General features: G+C 29.7%; 1 protein-coding gene across 1 annotated transcript in view; it reads left to right on the top strand.

Moving 5' to 3' along the window:
* Nucleotides 1-17,461, top strand: part of LOC142330937 (E3 ubiquitin-protein ligase HERC2-like) — a 34,529-nt gene that overhangs the window by 9,871 nt on the left and 7,197 nt on the right. Inside the window, exons 3-10 of the mRNA XM_075376404.1 lie at nt 2,757-2,947; nt 3,036-3,233; nt 6,559-6,711; nt 9,857-10,081; nt 10,182-10,343; nt 11,511-11,741; nt 14,431-14,673; nt 16,856-17,011. Of these exons, the coding sequence (XP_075232519.1) occupies nt 2,757-2,947; nt 3,036-3,233; nt 6,559-6,711; nt 9,857-10,081; nt 10,182-10,343; nt 11,511-11,741; nt 14,431-14,673; nt 16,856-17,011 (1,559 nt within the window). The remainder of the gene's footprint in view (nt 1-2,756; nt 2,948-3,035; nt 3,234-6,558; nt 6,712-9,856; nt 10,082-10,181; nt 10,344-11,510; nt 11,742-14,430; nt 14,674-16,855; nt 17,012-17,461) is intronic.

Genomic DNA, 17,461 nt, shown 5'->3' with positions numbered 1-17,461 from the left:
ACAATATATTTAAATTAAAAAAAAGGAGATGAAGTTGATTCGAACTGATGTGTCTTTCCCTAAGATCCAAATATTTCATTAATTAAAACTTTATTTGGCTATAACTCTGGAACCAATGAAAATAAGTACCACTTATGATATATTGTTGAAAAGCTGTCAGTGAGGGCTTATTACTGGAGTTAAGAAAAAGTCCAAAATACAGGTTTTTTTTGGATTTTGGATTAGGACAACAGTCCTAAATCCAAAATTTTGACATCCTATGGCTAATTGTTTTTGAGTTATGTGAGATATATACACATGTACATACATACATGCAGACATCACGCTGAAACTAAATATGTATTCAGGGATAGTCAAAATGGATATTTCTGTTGAAATCTGGAAACTGAAATTTTTCACAATCACAATACTTCCTTTACTTCTTTCTTACAAGGAAGTAAATAAGGCTGAGTGCATTTTACTGCAGCCTTTTGGAATTTTTTAGCAATTAATAACCACAGCAGTTGATGAAATTAAAAAAAAACTTACTAAATAATATCTACTAATCTTCATGGTGGAGTGATAGTGTCTGTGTCTTTTATCCAGGGATCCCAGCCAGGCATGGAAGTTTTCATGTGCTACATTATTACATTTCTGTATTACCACATATACAAGCTTCTCTGAAGTTCTAATGGTAAAAAAATTCATCAAGCCAAAAAAAATATAGACTTTAATATAGTAATGATATGAATGTTTCAATCAAATGACAATACAAGGTGAACAAGGAAAAATAGTGTGAAAGCTACTTAATATCTCTCTGAATTACAGTAATGAATCACAAATAAAATGAAAGTGTAACTCTTACAGTTTTCCCCTAAAGTGTTCAATGTGAGCACTTTTGTCATGCGCACACATCCAACTGACAGGAGAGTTCATCCCATAATTTAACCAGTATGCCAGCAGTAATGGAAGCAATAGCTGCTTCAAAATCCTATGCCTTAAATACATTAGATCCATAAGTAACAAAGTGACATACCTTTATAAAACTCCCAAAAGAAAAGATCATGTGGAGTGGGATTGGGTAACCTTGAAGGTGATCACAAACAAGCTCTGTTATCAGGTCCATGCTGACTGATTCAACAGTTAGGGAAAACACCATTCAACCAATCTCGTGCAAAGTTATGCTGGTGAGGAGGTGCATCATCTTGTTTTGAAATAAAATTCTCTGGTTTATCTTGCAGTGTAGGAAAGTTTAGAATTGTTTGCTGCATATCAGAATAAGCAACCCCTGTTATGCCTGCTTTAGTGATAAAGAACGGTCCATAAACATGCCATCGGGATATCACATAGAAAACATTTAATTTTGGGGAGTCCCTTTTGCATCATAAGAGTTCATGGGGATTTTCTAACCCCCCCCCCCACAAGAAGTGGACATTATGTGTGTTAACTTTTGTACTAAAATAGAATGTTGACTCTTCACTAAACAATATAATTAATAAAGTTGTCATCTTCATGCTGCAACATTTCAATTGCAAAGTGGGCACACACAGTGTAGTCAGTAGATTTTAAAAACTGTAACAGCTGTCATCAGTATGGATACATAAGTAAGTGTTTCATTCAAATATTCCACCCTGTCATTACTGGTATTGCTAGTTTATGGCAGGCTTCGTAACAGATTTTTCAGGACTATGCAGGAAAGTCTCTCTGACTTGTTCAACATTTTCTTGAAATACATTTGGTCATCCCATACTTTACCGTTTTTACAGACATCTTTTCGTTTCAAACTGATTATGCCGTAAAAAATGTTATACTCCTTGCAGGATCACATTAGAACTTCTACAGAACTCACGTTGTGAACTATAACTGCAGATTCACATTTAACAAACTGCAAAACACAGAAGGCTTTCTGTCAGAAGTCACCATTTATGCTAGTAGCACTGTTAAGTGGAAAGATAGTGAATCAATCTAGAGCCATGGGTACAACTAAAACAGTCCTTTTTGCTCTTTGATTCTAATCTTAAATCAACTTTGTACACTTTAATCAAGATATATTATAATAGATTTATATGCTGGTATTTTTTTTGTACATTTTGTATAAAGAAAAAGTTATACTAAATGGTTTTTGAAATAAATTAGAAATCAATACAGAATTTTTCTAAAAAAATTAACTTAATATTGAAAACTAGATGGGCTTTTTTGTTATTAAACAGTCATCAGTAGATACTGAGAAAATAATGTATAAAAAAATAAATAAATATTCACTGCTACAGTTTGTTTCTTATAAATTCTATTAGAGTCACTTGTTGGTAGTCTTTCATAGTTAATTACTATGTTTATTTAATTAACATTTATGCTATTTCATTATTACTTATTAATGATGACTGTTGATATAATCATGTAATTTTATATAGATTTTTTTAAAACATTTCTGAGTGTTTTCATGTTTTCCAGTTTAAAATAATGATTGCTCAAACTCAGATGTTTACTTTCTGTTAGCCGCTATGCTTATCAGCATGAATTTTACATTTATAATGTATGAATGATTATCTGCTCAGTATTGGGATCTTTTTCATAACATTTGTTAAGCAAGAGAGAAAACATACTTATTAAAATATTATATCTAAAGTACATAATCTGGATCATTTTGTTTTTAAAATGTTAAATACAATTTTAAGTAAATGGTTAATTAAAGTTACATTCGATATAAAATTATTTTTAAAAAAACCATTTCTGTTCAAAAAGCATTCTTCTTCTTCTTCTTCTTCTTCTTCTTACAGGTAGTGCTGCAGTGTTTGCTGGGCGGCCTGGTAGATATAATAGACATGAATTAGTTGTTTCTGAACCTGATATTGATGATTGGTTCCGGTGTGTTAAAACTCTTAGTACCTCATCACGTGGAAATTGGGCTCTATTCTTAATGGATCCGTATTCAGAAAATTATTGGCAGAGTTGTGGTCAGCAAGGAAAGGTATTTATGATTTTTATTTACTAGATGTTTATTCTCATCTAACATTTGTTTATTACTTATTACACTTATTTTTTATTTATTTTTTCAGCACTGGGTAAGACTTGAAATGCTACCAGAAATTTTAATTCAGTCACTGAAGATGCGTGTTGATTGGGTTGACAGTATTTATATGCCATCAGTTGTTGTTGTTAAAGGTGGCTCATCATTTACATCTATGCATGCATTAGCCACTGTACATATTCATGCTGCTGATACTATTGTTACTCTTTTATCAGATGTTCAAGAGGTAAATATACAGTTGTTTTATTTTTAATGACTATTCTCTAAATTGTACTTATGTATGTGTTTTAATTTAAATTATGTAATTTTTAAAGTTATCAGGTACTATGAAGTGTGTTTAGAAAATAACCAATTTTATTTATAGGGTAAAGATAAAGGTTTTTGAAAATTTTAGTGACATGAGATTAATACAATTGTGTGAAACAAAATGAAACTTGTCATACAGTATTTCTCAATAATTTGCATAGATAGTAAATAAATGTGAAATCTTGAATATTTATTTATTTATTCAAGATTTTGACTGTTGAGTCATGACATGGTTGACAAAGTATCTCAATGTTAATGTTAATTATATTTTTAATAGCTGATGATGAATCTAAAAGATTTGAAAAGGCCTTATTAGATTGAAGGTAATATAAATCTTGGTTTATATGTGTGTCTGTGGTTTATAAATACTAATTATAATTCAACACACAGGACATGTTTAAAAAAATATATATACATATATATAAAAACTGAAAAATTGTAGATGTAACAAATTGTGACAAAGTTTGTGCTTTGATGTCATAAGAACAAAAAGAACATTGTGTTACAGTGTTGGGACTATTAAGTTATGCTAGTGATAACATAAAATTTCTAAGGAAGATTATAAAAGGTGATAAAATATAGATTTATGGCTATGTCAAAACTAAAGTTCATTTTTGCCAAACAAAAAAAGCATAACAAATGTGATTAAATGTCAAGATCATGTTGGGAATTTTTTTTATAGTAAAACTTTTACGAGTGTGTCATTCACTACAATTTTTTCTTTAAATACAAACTGCTGATCGTTATTATGTTGAGTTTTAAAAAGACTGGAAAAGTGTTGGGAGGAAGAGACTTGAACTTGGACAGAAGAAAACTTTTTGTTTAACCAAGTCATTGCACCCACATAATCAGCATTGTTGATCGATCCATAAACTGTACAAAAATGGGATGACTATTCTTTTCTGTTCTCTATTATCTTCTGACCTGGCCCCTTAGAACTCCTGTTTTTTAACTAAGCTCAAATCATCATCTAGAGATTTGACATCAAATGGCACTGAAACATTTGGTAATTGACAATTTGCACTGAAGGTAATCCAAACAGTTTTTATGACAGGTTCCTATAGTGAAAATGCTATTTGGAAAAATTATCTATTAAAGAGGAGACTACCTCCAGGATATTACATAAAAAGCAAACAGTTAGATAAGAAAAGTTCAGTTACTTTTTGAAGTGACCTCATACATTTTGTTTAATTATATCTGTTTCTTTTAACAAATTAAAAAGGTTTGTTAACAAAAACCGACCCAAAAACACTACCTACTTGCCAATATTTTTTTTAAAATGAAAATTACAGTACTAGAGAGTAAATACTAGTGTTGAAAAGACAGTTTCTTCCATCATGAAATACTCAGTGCTTCATATTTTTAATTTAGTATAGGTATTGAATTTATTCTCCCCCTCTTAATACCCTAATATATATCATCATCATTTTTCAGATTATGTTATAAAGAAATACAAAAAAGTTATTCTCAAGCACTGCATTTCTTCAGATTATGTCATATTGATGATGTCTTGATATATTAAGCTTGGATTAACTACTTTTTTATTACCTCACTAATCATAAACATGTTTAGTCTTATAAAATCATAATTTATCGCTTTTATTTTTGTTAGATTCATAGAAATTGTTATACTTATCAACAAATTTTAATATTTGTTTGCTTGGTTATAACTCAACTCCTCTATTGAATGGAGGCGATGTATATAATCCATTATTTCCCACTGGAAGGGGTACATTAAATTTGTTCTTTACTTTCTACTCCCCACGTTCATTATGAATGTGAGTTATCTAAAGCATCTTAATACAAATAACCCTAATTAGAGTTACCTTTCCTAAGAGTAATGATATTTTTAATGGCCAGCTCCTGTATTGCTTAGAGAAATGTAGTGACTTATAGGATTAAAAATACCAGCATTTTGATTGGCATGCTGATATTTAACAAGAAATTTAGGTCAGTGAAGAAGACAGTAAAAGATGATTTCACTTTTCACACTTTCCATAGTAACGCTGGCATTGAACTTATTCTTGGGAATGACTACACCATTTTGGGAAATAATTGGTATCTCAGATTGCTTGCAGCAATTAGTTGTTAAAGCATCTAATGTAATTATGATATACATAGTTACAACTGCTAACGCTAAGTTACAATTAATGTTAATTTTTTTTGAGTAATTTAATTTTCAATTTACTATTTATTTAACTAACTTAGATTTCTTATTCTTCATTTACCAATTTGTTATTTAATTTTGTTATTTACCATTTAGATATTCTACCCTGGAAATCATACATTCTACAAAAATATTAGATTACTTATAATTCCTTTTGTATTTAAATTCTATTAAATAAATCACCTAGTACAGAATATTGAGATAAAACATATCTTTATAAAGATATGTTTAGTGTATGAAAAATGTAAAACCTATCTTAGTTCAAAGTTGAATTTTTTTTTTGGAGTAAAGATAAAGATGTGCTTTTCCATGCAGATTGCTGCTTCAAAAGCTCAGAGGAAGAGCATCATCATGGACTAAAACTTCATATTATAAGATAAATGACAAGAAGAACCTGCCTGAAATTCTAAAAATAATTGTAAATAAATAGACTGAAATCTGAAGTATTGTAAAGTAATCTTTTATGATTAGTTTAAATTGAAATATTATTTCTTAATTCTGGCTATTGTTTTAATATAGTTTATAAATCCTGAACCAAAAAGTGAGTTTTATTTTATACATATATGAATGGTTGCTGAAATGTAATGCACAGTTCCTCATAACTCACAAATGCAAAGAGATCGTCAGATGAAACAAATACAAAATAAAAGTAAATTTTATTTTCTGCACAAACTTAAATTTTTTTCCACATTTTCATCATACACATTTCTTCCAATGGTAAACCAATTTTCTCATTCCATCAACGAAGAATGTTGGTGGTCTTTCCTTAATGGTACAACCTCACTGCATCTTTCCGTTCATCATTCTTAATATCCCCTTAGAATCTAGGGTGTCAAATCTGGTGAATGTGGAGGATTTGGAATATTTCAACTTCACAAGAGTCTCGGCAGTTGCAGTGTGGCTGAGCGGTTAGCATGTTGCAGAAGTATTAAGTCCATGGATTTAGTGTTAGTAAATAAAGTGTTATAAATAATAACGTTATAAATAAATGTTATAAATAAAGTGTAAATAATAGTGTTAGTAGATAAAGTTTTACTTAGAATGGTAAAGTTAATAATCAATTTTTCTTTTTTCTGTAGTATTATCCTTGCATTGAGATAGCAATTAAACAGTGTCGCAATGGAGGAATTGATTGTAAAGTTCATGAACTTTATATTACTGGAAGAAGGAAAAATGCGATAAGTGATTTACCTGCATCTGTACCATTCCTTGCATCAGATTGTACTGATATTTAGGTAATTATTCTGTACATTGTTAACAAAAAAAATTTTTTTTAAAAATTGCTTATATTGATAATTAAAAAGTAAGTAATTTATCACTAAATATTAAAATTTTGATATGTTGTTTACTGTAATAAAATAAACTTGATTTATTTTCTGTACACCATATACAAGTTCATACATATATGGATCACATTCCAGGTCTGGTATTCACCATTCCATCTTGTATTACCCTCCCATCATTTCTGTTCTTCCATCTGCTGTAGTTATGTCCTCTTATGTCTACACTATTTAATTCCCACTGTCCACTTTGCTCTCTAGACCTTTCATTTATCTCTAGTTCTTCCATTACCTTTGATAATCTCTCTCCATTCATTCTCTTGATATGTCCTAAACCGATGTGTGAGATGTGATTGGAAAGTTTTAATACAGGTGGTGCCACTGTTCTGTAGGAGGGGATAGATTTGCCTGCAGGTGTGGAAGGCGAAGCTTGTTTTGTACTTTGCATCCTTTAAAAAATCACTACCATATCTTTGTTCACTACATAGTGGCATCCTGGTGAGTGAAGACATGTTTTCAGTTCTCGATGGATTATTGATTTCACAAAATATGTGATAAAATGGAACAACAAGTTTTTGAAATTTGGTTTGAAAACCTAGAAATCATCTTTAGAGACTTAAGAACACTTAAAAACAGTTTTTAGGGATAAATGTTTGTCAGTCAAATGATTTATCTGGTTCAAAGTTGGCCACGAATCAGTCAAAGATGACCCTGTTCAGCTGGCCTTCCACTTCAAAAACCACCGAAAACATTGTGAAAGTTTGTGATTTAGTGTGCTCTGAATGCAGGCTTTCAATTACGGAAATGGCAGCTAAACTGAATTTAAGTTTCTATGCAGTTATTCAATTTTAACTGAAGATGTGAACATGCATTGTGTTTCCACAAAATTCATTCTGAAATTGTTATCAAACCAACAGTACCAACACTGGCTGTTCGAAGAACTGATTAATCAGTTAGAAACTGACCCAGATTTGTTAAATAGGGTAATTGCAGGCGAAAAATCTTGGGTCTATAAACCAGAAAGAAACCACAATCATTGCAGTGAAAGGATTCAAGTTCCCCACGACCAAAAAAAGCAACAAATTCGGTCAAATGTGAAAGCAACGTTGGTAGTTTACTTTGATTCTGTTGGTATCATATATCACAAATTTGCCCTTAGGGGGCTGACATTAAACAAGGAATACTATAAAAGTGTCCTTCAGCATTTGCATGAAAGTGTGTGGGGAAAAAAGGCCTGCACTCTGGCAAGACAAGAATTGGGTCCTCTACCATGACAATGCATTGACTCATTGTGCATTCTTGCTCGTGGAATTTTTGGTCAAATTCCAAATTACTATGCTTCTGTAACCCTAGTATATTCCTGATTTAGCCCCTGTCAACTTCTACATGTTTTTAAATTGAAATTTTCACTGAAATGGAACCAGTTTGACTCAATTGAAGACATCCAGGCAAATATGGACTGGTTATTAACACCCTTAAGAAAGAAAATCTCTAGGAATGCTTCCAAAAGTGGAAACACCATTGGAATTGATGTGATCAGTCGGAAGGGAACTACTTTGAGAAAAATTTATTATAATAGCTTTAAGTACTGCTATTTTTAAATATTAAGACAGCCCAGCAGTCTTAAAACTTTGCAATCACACCTTAATATTTCATTCTCTCCCTTAATAGTGTATTTCTTTAGACAATCTCTAATATCTGCATTCCTTTTTCTTTTCTACTTTTTTTATTATAACAAATTTCATTTTTCCTTCCAATATTCTTTCCAGTTTCTTTCTCTCTTCATGATTTGAATCCATGTATTATTATAGAAGGATTCCCTTTAATGAATGTATAAGGTGCATCATATAAGTGAAATGAAAAAAAGTAAATTATGTTTTTTTAACAATATTGATTTTGTTTTGGATTAAAGGGTGTTTTGATTTTCTTTCTTTCTGTCTGTAGGGTAACTGCATCTGTTGTTAAGGAAATTTAGTAATCTAGGAGAACAATTTAATTGATTTTGCTTTGATTATTTATGATTTATCTTCATATTCTTTTAATAATTTTTCAGTTGCTTTTGAAATATTTTATCATGGATCTTATTATCTTATTATGAAATCATCAGTTTGTAAGGACTACAGAATAGTACCATTTACACCACCTAAGAGATTCTAAAATACCTTAGGGGATATCAATATCCAACTAATCAAGATATTAAAATAATATCTCCTTTTTATCTATTAAAAAAAAGGTTTTTACATACAGGTAACATTCATATACTGAAATTCCCTTAAAATTTTCAATGTATGAAAATTTTCTTGGAATTAAGAATTTCCTCCTATGATAATAATATTTAGGAAAATACACTTGATTACTAGAGAAGAATTCATTTGCTTCACATTTTTTTATAATAAAGCAGCTGTACAGACAATTGCATGCTTGCATTATTTTCCACAATTATGTGAAGTTGATGTATTCTTTCCTATGATGATCCTGCCCATTTTGATAGAAATGCTTCTTTCCTTCAAAAGTAATCCAACATATCACACACAAAGATAAAGGAATTTTAATTAAAAAAATAAAATTTTAGTACTTAATGAATGATTGTGTGATTTTTTTGTACTATATTTATGTTACCTAATATTTAATATAAATATTTATATTAGGTAGTTAAAATTTTATTATCTATAAATGCTAAATAATAGCTGATAAGAAACTCTGGGCAAGACAATCAGATTCAGTTCCTGTATGAGTTAACCATTTCCTTTTCATACCTTCACTTTATCTGTCATCTCTTCTTCCTTGGATAGATACTATGAAAACTGTCAATCACTGTTTTGGCACCATATTGAATTTATGACTGATTTTTCTGATTGCTTTAGGTCCTAATGGCATATTATTAACTGTGTGTAATAATTTAAATTTTTAAATATCTAAACGTACAATTTGATTCATAATCCCACACCCAATTAGTATGTTTTATTTATGTAGAAGGAAGTTTATGAATTAATCAACAAGCATGTTATAAAAAAAAAATTAGTTATTTTATGAAATAATATTAGTATAAAAATTAACATGTATGTTTTTTTAATTGTGTTTTTCTTGCTTTATTTAGGAGTCACAAAGCTATGTAACTCGATCTGATGGAACAACTAGTAGTACAAATTCTTCTAGAAGTTCGGTGGTACTTGTTTGGGGATTGAATGATAAAGATCAACTTGGTGGACTGAAGGGTTCAAAAGTTAAATATCCAGTGTACTCTGAAGTACTTTCTTCCCTTAAACCAGTGTATATTGCTGGTGGATCTAAATCACTGTTTATTGTTTCACATGATGGCAAGGTAAACTTATTTTTATTATAATATAATTTTTAAAATTAATTTTTGTTACATTTATATATAAAAAGTAATATTTATTGAATGCCTGTGTGTTTGTTTTTAGTTGTTTGCTTGTGGTGATAGCACAAATGGTCGCCTTGGACTTGGACATAGTAATAACGTTTCTGTGCCACGACAATTGACATCATTGAGCCAGTATGTTGTCAAAAAAGTAGCTGTTCATTCTGGTGGTAAACATGCAATGGCTCTTACTCTAGATGGGAAAGTATGTAACTTCATTTATATTTATTAATAACCTTTCAGTGTATTAGTGCTTCACAAGTTACTGTACCTGATCCATATAACTTATTTTACATAAAATTGGTCATTTATACTTATCCTCTTTAAAATTAGTTTTCTTTTTTAACTCCAATTAATATAACTTAATGGAAAATTAAAAACATTGTAACAAAATTACATTTTGTGTGTGAAGGATTGAAATCATATGTACTATTGTATCATCAAAATGACCAGCAGCTGAAAACTATCCAGTTTTCAGTTCCATAAGCTTCTTTAAGTTTAGAATATCACAAACTAATCCCACATCATTATTATGTATAGATCAGAATCATTATTATTTTCGGATAAAAGCTGAACATAGACTAAATGTTCTATTTCTATAAGTGCTGAGTTATATGAAATAAATATCACCAAATGATCTAACAACTGTTCTATATGGTAATTGCTAAGCTTAAACAATCAAATAAATATATCTAAAAAGAAAATTGTCAAGTAAAGCTATAATATATAAATAAATATATTCTAACTGCAAATATAATTTGAATCCCAAGCAATATCATATCTTAACAATACACATAGTTAATCAGAAATGAATAAATTTTATAAAATATATGAAAAAACAGTATATGGTCAAAAACACTATAAAGCCAAATATAATTAAGAAAATAAGTCAGACATAAAAGAATACTTTAACAATTTTGTAAAATTGATCAATAAGTACAATAAAATGCTATGTTCAGAGTACATACTCCTAGAAAACTGGATATTTTTTTTAAAAAATCAGTTGCATTGAATTTTACAAAATTGAAAATATTTAATAATTTATAAATATATTTGAAATATTCTACATTACTTTTAATTAGACAAATTGCAGTATATGATGGCAAGTCATAAAATGTAAAAAGATACATAAAAACATAATGGGAGTAAGCTGGGAATGTACACAATTCACTGTGATGTACATTAAAGGTTAAGTTTGTGGAATAATTAATTGTTTTTTTATGTAAAAAGAAAATAAGATGTTGAAATTAGTTTTTAGATTTGCTGAACACTCAATGAAATGATGTGCGTTCCGATTGTTGCCACTCATTTATGAACTGTTCCATATTATTACTATTATTATTGACTTTAATTTTTATTATGGTAATTTCAGGTATTTTCATGGGGTGAAGGAGATGAAGGAAAATTAGGGCATGGAAATAGACAAACTTTAGAAAAGCCACGTTTGATAGAAGCATTAAAATCAAAAAGAATACGAGAAATTGCTTGTGGAAGTAGCCATAGTGCTGCTATCACATCTAGTGGAGAATTATATACATGGGGCCTTGGTGAATACGGTAGACTTGGTCATGGTGATATGCTTACTCAACTTAAACCAAAACTGGTGTGTAGATATTTTTCACTTAATTAACTCTTGTACTAAAACAGAATATTAAAATTTGCCAACATACTTAAACAGATATTTCTTTTATTATATGAAAATTAAGTGACGAAAGGTTTTGTTTAAAAAATAACTAACTTATTTTGTACTCATTTTAATCACTTCATTTTTCCTTATGTATTTCATTGGTACAATGAGGTCATTATTCTCGGAGTATGATAATGACTAAAATTGTGAGATAGATTGTACTGCTTACTCTTTGGATCTTTTATTTTTAGTAATAGATTCATCATATAGTTTAAACTTATGCAGGTAAAGTATACACTGTTTGTATGTTATGAAAAATTCTTAATATTTTAAACTGTGAAGCTTATGAATGAAAAGTTGAAGGTGCTCTCATCTGTTGTATATAAACAGTATATATATATACTTACGTTTGTTAATGCTAGGAGAAGCAGAAAATAACATTCAAATCATTTTGAAAATCCCAGTGGAAGTATAATATATTATGGAAATTTTAATTGAACACATTTTTTGATATTGTTCCTGCACAATCAGTTCTTTTATAAAAATATTAAATTAAAAAAATGTATAAGTCAAAAATAATAAAATAAAAGTATATTATTTAAAAGCAGATGGCTCAGCAAAACTAGAATTTTAAAAATTTCACCTGTTTTTTCCTTCCAGTTTTAGACTTTTATTATTCTGATTTGAAAATATTTATTTTTTAAGAGCTGATTACAATGGTACCTCAAAAATATGTTCAATGTAAAAAAAATGTATCATTTGGATAAGAATATCCTCAAATTTTTATTGCTAAGGTATTAACTATATTAAGCTATAATATTAACTTCGATAACAATTGACTGTTGTCAATAATTTTTTTTTGTTATTAAGATAATTATTATCACAGTAAATAATATTCATTACTTATCATCAGAAATTTTTTTAAAATAAACTGTTGATCAATTTGTTGAACTGGAGGTTACAGATAAACTATTCATAAAGTTTGTCCAAAAGAAATCAAACTTTTTATAATTTATTTTGTTATATAACTTAATTAGGTATATTCCCTTTGAAGTAGTGTCTGTCACTGTCAGAATGCCTCTGTCTGTATTTTTTCTGTTGTTAGAATACACTCTTAATATATGTTTTGTGAAATAGCCTACAGGCCCAGTAATGATGTATTTTTTAATCTCTTCTATCATCTGGAATGTTCTCCTTTGAGGTGTATTTCATCTTTGGAAACAGAAGTCTGCAGGTTTCAAATCAAATAGATGGACAAACAGGTTTTCACTGTCTATCTGATTTGAGGAGCAAGAGTTGTGTTATGATTTGCCAAAAACTTCTACATAGAATCCGTTTACAGAGCATTATTGTGATGCGGCATCCATGTTTTGTTTGCCCATACTTCAAGTCTTCTCTTTCTTACAAACACAATATTATTTCCAGATAAATTTTTTTAATGATGTTATCACCACAAGAGATGTATTCCTAATTAATGGCATCAATCAAATAAAACATAGCTATCAACACTTTTGAGTTTAATCTGAATTGTTAATGTCAGTCATGACACTAAAATATTCTTTCTAATAAGGTTCTTGCAACATTTTCACACTTTTTGGAAATATCTTTCTTGTTTTGGTACAAGGTTTCTCAAAAAAATATTCAGCAAACACAAAACACAACCTTGACTTATAATTTAATAACTGAATAGTTAGTTCCAGTTTTAGTATGAGCTTTGTTCAACTTTAAAACATTCTGTTTATTAATTAAATATTACTGAATGTTTAGTGAATTTTACACTTATGATTTAGTTAGTTTTTATCACCTGATATATGTGACATGTAATATTTGGTGAATGACATAATTATTAAATTTAAAGATTAATACAGCTGAAATTATAGAATGATTATTAGTGGTGCTAATAAGGTAATAATTTGTAAAATATAATTAATGAATGTGACCATGTATTATGTTGTGCATTGCCGGACTTTTGTAGTAGTTTGTTTACATTTAATATAATGAGAAAGAGTTCTTGTTTTTTAGAGATGTACACAAACATCCTAACAAAAACAATATGAAGCTACCTAATAACAGATATAGTTCTGCAACACAAAAAACAACTGTAGTCTAGCATTTCAACAAATTTTGACTCATGAATAAGTAAATAATAAACAAGAAACCACTTGTAGTGGAAATCTAAGTGATAACTTTCTTCATTTTCATGATTTCAACTATAAGTATTCTTTGCACATCCAGCAACAGTAATTAAGGTGTTGCTTTGATATTTTATTATTATTATTATAAAGTCCATTTGGGCATAAAAATGTATTAAAGCAAACTATCTGCCTTAGAGATAATGAAAAAATGGAATCATGAAAAAATATCTAGTTTGATGGCATTAACTGTAATTGGTTTTTTACTATTATTGTCTGTAGATCATTAGAAGTTAAATCAACTTATCTGAAGTTTTGTTAAATTTGAAACTATGTTATTTATTTTCATATATTGCCTTATGAGAGGCTGTTGTGCAAATTACTCTTTGGAAAGTGGTCTTGATCAGTTTCAGCCTGATCGCGCAAGAGACAGTATGATTAGTTAATGATCCAAATCATTTACATGGCAAATAGGTGTTTAAATTAAATATCTTTACTATACTTAGACTTTTTATTGTTTATCTTTATTACAGGTGAAAGCTTTGCTTGGCCATCATATAATTAAAGTAGCATGTGGAAGTCGAGATGCCCAAACATTAGCCCTATCTAATGAAGGAATGGTGTTTTCTTGGGGTGATGGTGACTTTGGTAAATTAGGAAGAGGTGGAAGTGAGGGTTGTGATTTACCTCAGAATGTTAAACGTTTAAATGGTCTTGGTGTTTGTCACATTGAATGCGGTGCTCAGTTCTCACTTGCTCTAACGAAGAGTGGTCAGGTCAGTATTAGTCAGTTTAGGTTAGTATTAAGAGAATAGGGTACAATTTAAGAGAATAGGGTAAATGGTGATGCATTCCATCCACAATATAAAAATATCAGATTTGTAGTTCTCCAAAACAACCAGGAAAGAGGTTCCCTTCAAAAGGTCTCACCTTTCCTGATAAATATAGTTTTTACAGGTTCAAGTAGTTCACCGAAAAACATCAGGAAATTAAGAGATTGATTGATACTGCTCAAGACTTAATGAAGCATCTTAATGATGTGATGATGTGTGACAATGTGAAGTTGTGGCTATTTTCCTAATGGAAGATGCAATAGCCATACAGATTTCACTGTCAAGACAGATTCCTACAATAGTAGTGAAGATATTGGTACCATTTAAAATGAATATCTGCAGCTTGTACCTTCCCCCAAATTCTGATGTCAGTGAGGATGAAATGTCCAGTCTGTTATCACAGATTTTAATGCCCATTATTGGGATTGGATACAAATATTTTTTTGGCTAATATGACAGGAACGGTAGAATGATTCAACAACTAGCCATTTTACAAACCAGTACAAATGCAAATGAAAATACCCCTTAAGTACTTAAGATAGTAAATGTGCAAAGAATTACGCCTCTGATTGTGCAGATGAATTTACCCCTCATAACATCTGCCCAAAGACGAGGCAACCTGTATTTTAAATAGCATGAATCCTGATGCTGTAGTTTATACAGATGGCTGTAAACATGATAATTCTGTTTGTTGTACTTTTGAGGTTGGCAACAGAACATACATGTTTGACCTTCCCAGCATCGCTATTGTTTTCATCGTGGAGCTATATGGAGGCCTTAAATATAATTAGTCCATCATATCGACACATATTTGTCTATTCAGATTCCACGAGTGCCTTGCAGGTGATTACTGACATGTACTCCAGTCTGTGAAATACAGTGTGTTGTTTTTGTAATGACTCGGCATAATACAAGTGTGAGCTTCTGCTGGATCCCCAGCAATATTGGAATTTGATTGTGCTGCAAAAGATGCTTGTTTGTAGTTTCCTTTTACTGATCTTGTTGTTTCTGAAGATCTTGTCTGTTTTCTGAAGAGGATGTTTTGTGATGAGTGGCAAAGTGAATGGAGTGCTACCATCAAGATAAGCTTGTCTAATTAAGGACACTGTATCACTATGGGGCTCTTCATCCAGGAGTAACCGACGAGAGGAAGTTATTATTTGCCATCTGCAAATAGGGCACACTAGATTCATTCATGGACATCTCATGACTTGGACCTATGCACCTGTTTGTATTTGCTGTGACTGCCAACTGATATTGACACTGCATACTTGTGGACTCAGTTATGCGGTATAACTATGTTATCAAATGGCATCCTATTTCTTAAGACCATGCATCTATATTCAATTATTATTTCTCTATTTATTTAGTTTGGTGTGTTACAGATGGCAATTTTGTTATTTTATGTTAGATTTAAATTTTTTTTTCACATTTAGCACGTGGCATTAGGCATTTTACACCTGTTTATTTTTTAAGTTAATTCTTAATTATTAATTTTTAATTGTTTACTATAATAATAGTGTTCCCAGGTGCTGATAACATTACTTAATTTTGCCGCTAGTTCAATAGAAAGGCCCTTATATGCTTCTGTTGCCATCATTAATAAATTACTGAACCATTTTAAAAACTTATCCCTGCAATTATTTATTTAAAACACAATTAAAAGGTTTTCTTTTACTAAATCAATATTACTCTTGTCTGAATTTTGAAATAATATTAATTAAAAAAATAACCTGTCTTTTTTGTATCCTGTTCAATATGTACATAAATATGTGCTCAAAATAGTTTTCAATAATGCCTTCTGAATTGTGATTATTTGTAATTTTTTATATTTAGTATATTCATACATTTATTATTTACCTTAATATTATTTCATGTGTTTATATTTTAAATAATTTTTATAGGCTTTAATCACATCTATTTTTTATTTAATAATTAATTTTGTATTTTGTGATGCTGCATAGTCAAAGTTTTACCATGGTTTCCCTTGATCCATCCTTGCAAATGCTTGGGCAGTTCCTTTTTTCAAAATAAATAACATATCTACCTATTTCTGATATAATGTATTATTATATGCTGATTATGTATTTTTATATTCTATAATGTTTTTATTTACTTATTTTAGGTGTGGACATGGGGTAAAGGTGATTATTATAGGCTGGGACATGGGACTGATCAACATGTTAGGAAACCTACATTGGTTGAGGGGTTTCGTGGTGAAAAAGTGATCAATGTTGCTGTAGGTGCTTTACATTGTCTTGCTGTTACTGATACTGGGATGGTGAGTTACATTCATATAATTATTTTTTTATTTTGTCATAAACTGCCTTAATCTATTCTGATTATTTGATATGCTTTTGTTCAAACTTAAAATATTACACACTTATATCACGTAAAATAACTCTTAAGATTGTTTGATACATAGACACCAAGCCCATGTAAATGAATATAAATTAATCTCATTGACATATACCTAAAACAAATACAGATAAAAAAACCAAATAAAATATTTAAAAAACCGTTAACGTACTATATTAACATAAATAAATACTAAGAGAAAATAGCTCAAAAATTTTAAAAACTTGATACAATGTAGCTTATAGAAGAAAAAATAAAACAAACCAATTATATACAAGGATAGAGTGAAATGATCCAGATCTGGATAAGAAAACAACATTTTTCTGGGTACATTTTGATTTATTTTTCAACATAGTCACCATTAAGGTGTATA

Source organism: Lycorma delicatula, chromosome 10, assembly GCF_047948215.1.
Source record: "Lycorma delicatula isolate Av1 chromosome 10, ASM4794821v1, whole genome shotgun sequence".
NCBI lineage: Eukaryota > Metazoa > Arthropoda > Insecta > Hemiptera > Fulgoridae > Lycorma > Lycorma delicatula.
Note: the sequence above shows the minus strand (reverse complement) of the source record. Positions and strands in the feature narration are given on the sequence as shown.